Source organism: Zerene cesonia, chromosome 26, assembly GCF_012273895.1.
Source record: "Zerene cesonia ecotype Mississippi chromosome 26, Zerene_cesonia_1.1, whole genome shotgun sequence".
NCBI classification, from domain to species: Eukaryota; Metazoa; Arthropoda; class Insecta; order Lepidoptera; family Pieridae; genus Zerene; species Zerene cesonia.
The window spans coordinates 1,541,801-1,543,820 of NC_052127.1; the positions used below are offsets into that span (position 1 = coordinate 1,541,801).

The window sequence follows — 2,020 nt, forward strand, 5'->3', positions numbered from 1 at the left end:
GAATATTGTAACAATGATTTTGGATTGAGTTTTTGTTTTTAATTTTATTTACATTCTGATCATTTAATTTTTCCCGATATGCAAAAAATCTACATAAAATTTCAGTTTAATGCACGATAACTTAATCTTAACCCATTACAATAATGTTGATTTGAGCTCGCATATTTTGCTTAATTTGGGGTACCGAGAGGCCCAGGGATGTGCAAAAAACGATAGAATGCGTGAACAAATACAATTTGAGAGAGGAACCATCGTAAAGTGTACGTATGAAGAGATAACTTGAGAAGATCATAAAGCGCTTTTGTGTGTTTTGCATTATCTAATCCACTACAATAAACGATAGATATTGTTATAAAACAATGTATTGTGTACGCTTAAAACTATTTTGCTCTGGAGTGCGGTTGACTGTCTGTGAAAATGAGTGAAAAAGTGAAACCCACTGCGATGCTAGTGCAGGCTCTCGCAACTATGAGCAGTGAGTGAGTTTTTTTCAGTGTTAGGATATTTTATTTACCGTAAATGAATGAAAGAATGATGTTGTTATATCGTTTTGCCTACAATCGTATTTTGCTCCACAATTAGATTTTTACATAAACAATTCAGTAATTATAATTTAGCCATGTACAAGTATTTTAGAATGCCATTTTAAATCTCATAAAGTGGTAAAGTTTGTTATTTGCTTACTGGCATCAGCAAGGATTTTAGGAAGTCACTTTTTTTTTATTAAACGGAAAGGTGACTGAAGGTGATAGCACAAACTGCTGGACCGATCGGGCTGAAATTTGGCATATAGTTAAGTGCTATATATGTGGCATCATATAGGCATCATAAGAAAGGATTTTGATAAATGCTATCACCAAGGGGATAAAATAGGGGGTGAAAGGAACCATGGAAATTTATTCTGAACATGCGGGCGAAGCTGTGAGCAAAAAAGTTACATTAGTAAGCAAATCAGAAATTTTAATGATTCAAAATCACACACAAAAAGTGGCAAAATTTATTATTTATTACTTTAAATATTCTAGCATCAAAAAGTATATCAGTAAAAAGGCGACCATTGTAAATACGTCGTAAAGCAATCTCTACTAGGCAACTTAAAAAATGTGATTTTAAAGTATCCATGAGAAATTTCTTTAAAGATTTATTCATACAAAAGGACAGATTACAAATACACTGCACTGTACTTTCATGCCATCTTTATCTGAAATCAAAAACATAGCTGGGAAACTAGTCTCCTTTGAAGACAACCGATTAAAGAAAACACATACAAAAATCATATAATTCGTTTTCATCAAGATAACACAGATAAACACAAAACACTTTCTTAGTACAGCGCAAGGAAATAAAGTTTTACAATTGATTTATATTATACTATTTAGTAAGCAACATAAGGTTCCTTATTACGGTCATGCCTAGTATAGAATTATGTTATCTGTGGTATTGTTCTTTCCATATTTTGTAAATATATTTCTAATGTCTATGATTTTGTGCAAATGTGTATCGACACGGCGATGTATGTTAACTGAAACTACAATTATACTATGTTAAAAATATGTTGGCACACATACACAATTCTGCAAAATGTATACATGTTTACACACTAATTATTAAGTATCACCTTGTTATTGTTGTGTCTGTAATATATAAATAAATAAATAAAATGAAATTTCTCTGCATAAAAAAAATCCATTAGAAATGTGTGAATGGAGGAGAAGCCACATAGTTTGGCATATTACTGGTGCGTTTTATAGGAGATAGGGGGGTTCCTGCTAATATGTTTTGGGATTGGCCGAGGAAGGTTATAGTGAGTAGAAATTCCACATGCTCCGTTTTTTCCCCAAATAGTCATTAGGGGAAAAAATAGGGGAAATAAAAATAGGGAATAATAAATAGGGGAGCATCTTTTGAAAATTTCCTCTCCGATTAAAAAGCAACATAAGGTTATAATAGACTACAGGCCCATATAGAAAAAATTACGGGTCATTTGAACCACCAGGTGACCTATCTAGAACGATATAAG

General features: G+C 32.3%; 1 protein-coding gene across 1 annotated transcript in view; it reads left to right on the top strand.

Annotated features, from left to right (window-relative positions):
• The first annotated feature begins 417 nt into the window (after window positions 1-417).
• Window positions 418-2,020, top strand: part of LOC119837016 (facilitated trehalose transporter Tret1-2 homolog) — an 11,998-nt gene continuing 10,395 nt past the window's right edge. The window contains exon 1 of the mRNA XM_038362496.1: window positions 418-475. Coding sequence (XP_038218424.1) covers window positions 418-475 — 58 coding nt within the window. The remainder of the gene's footprint in view (window positions 476-2,020) is intronic.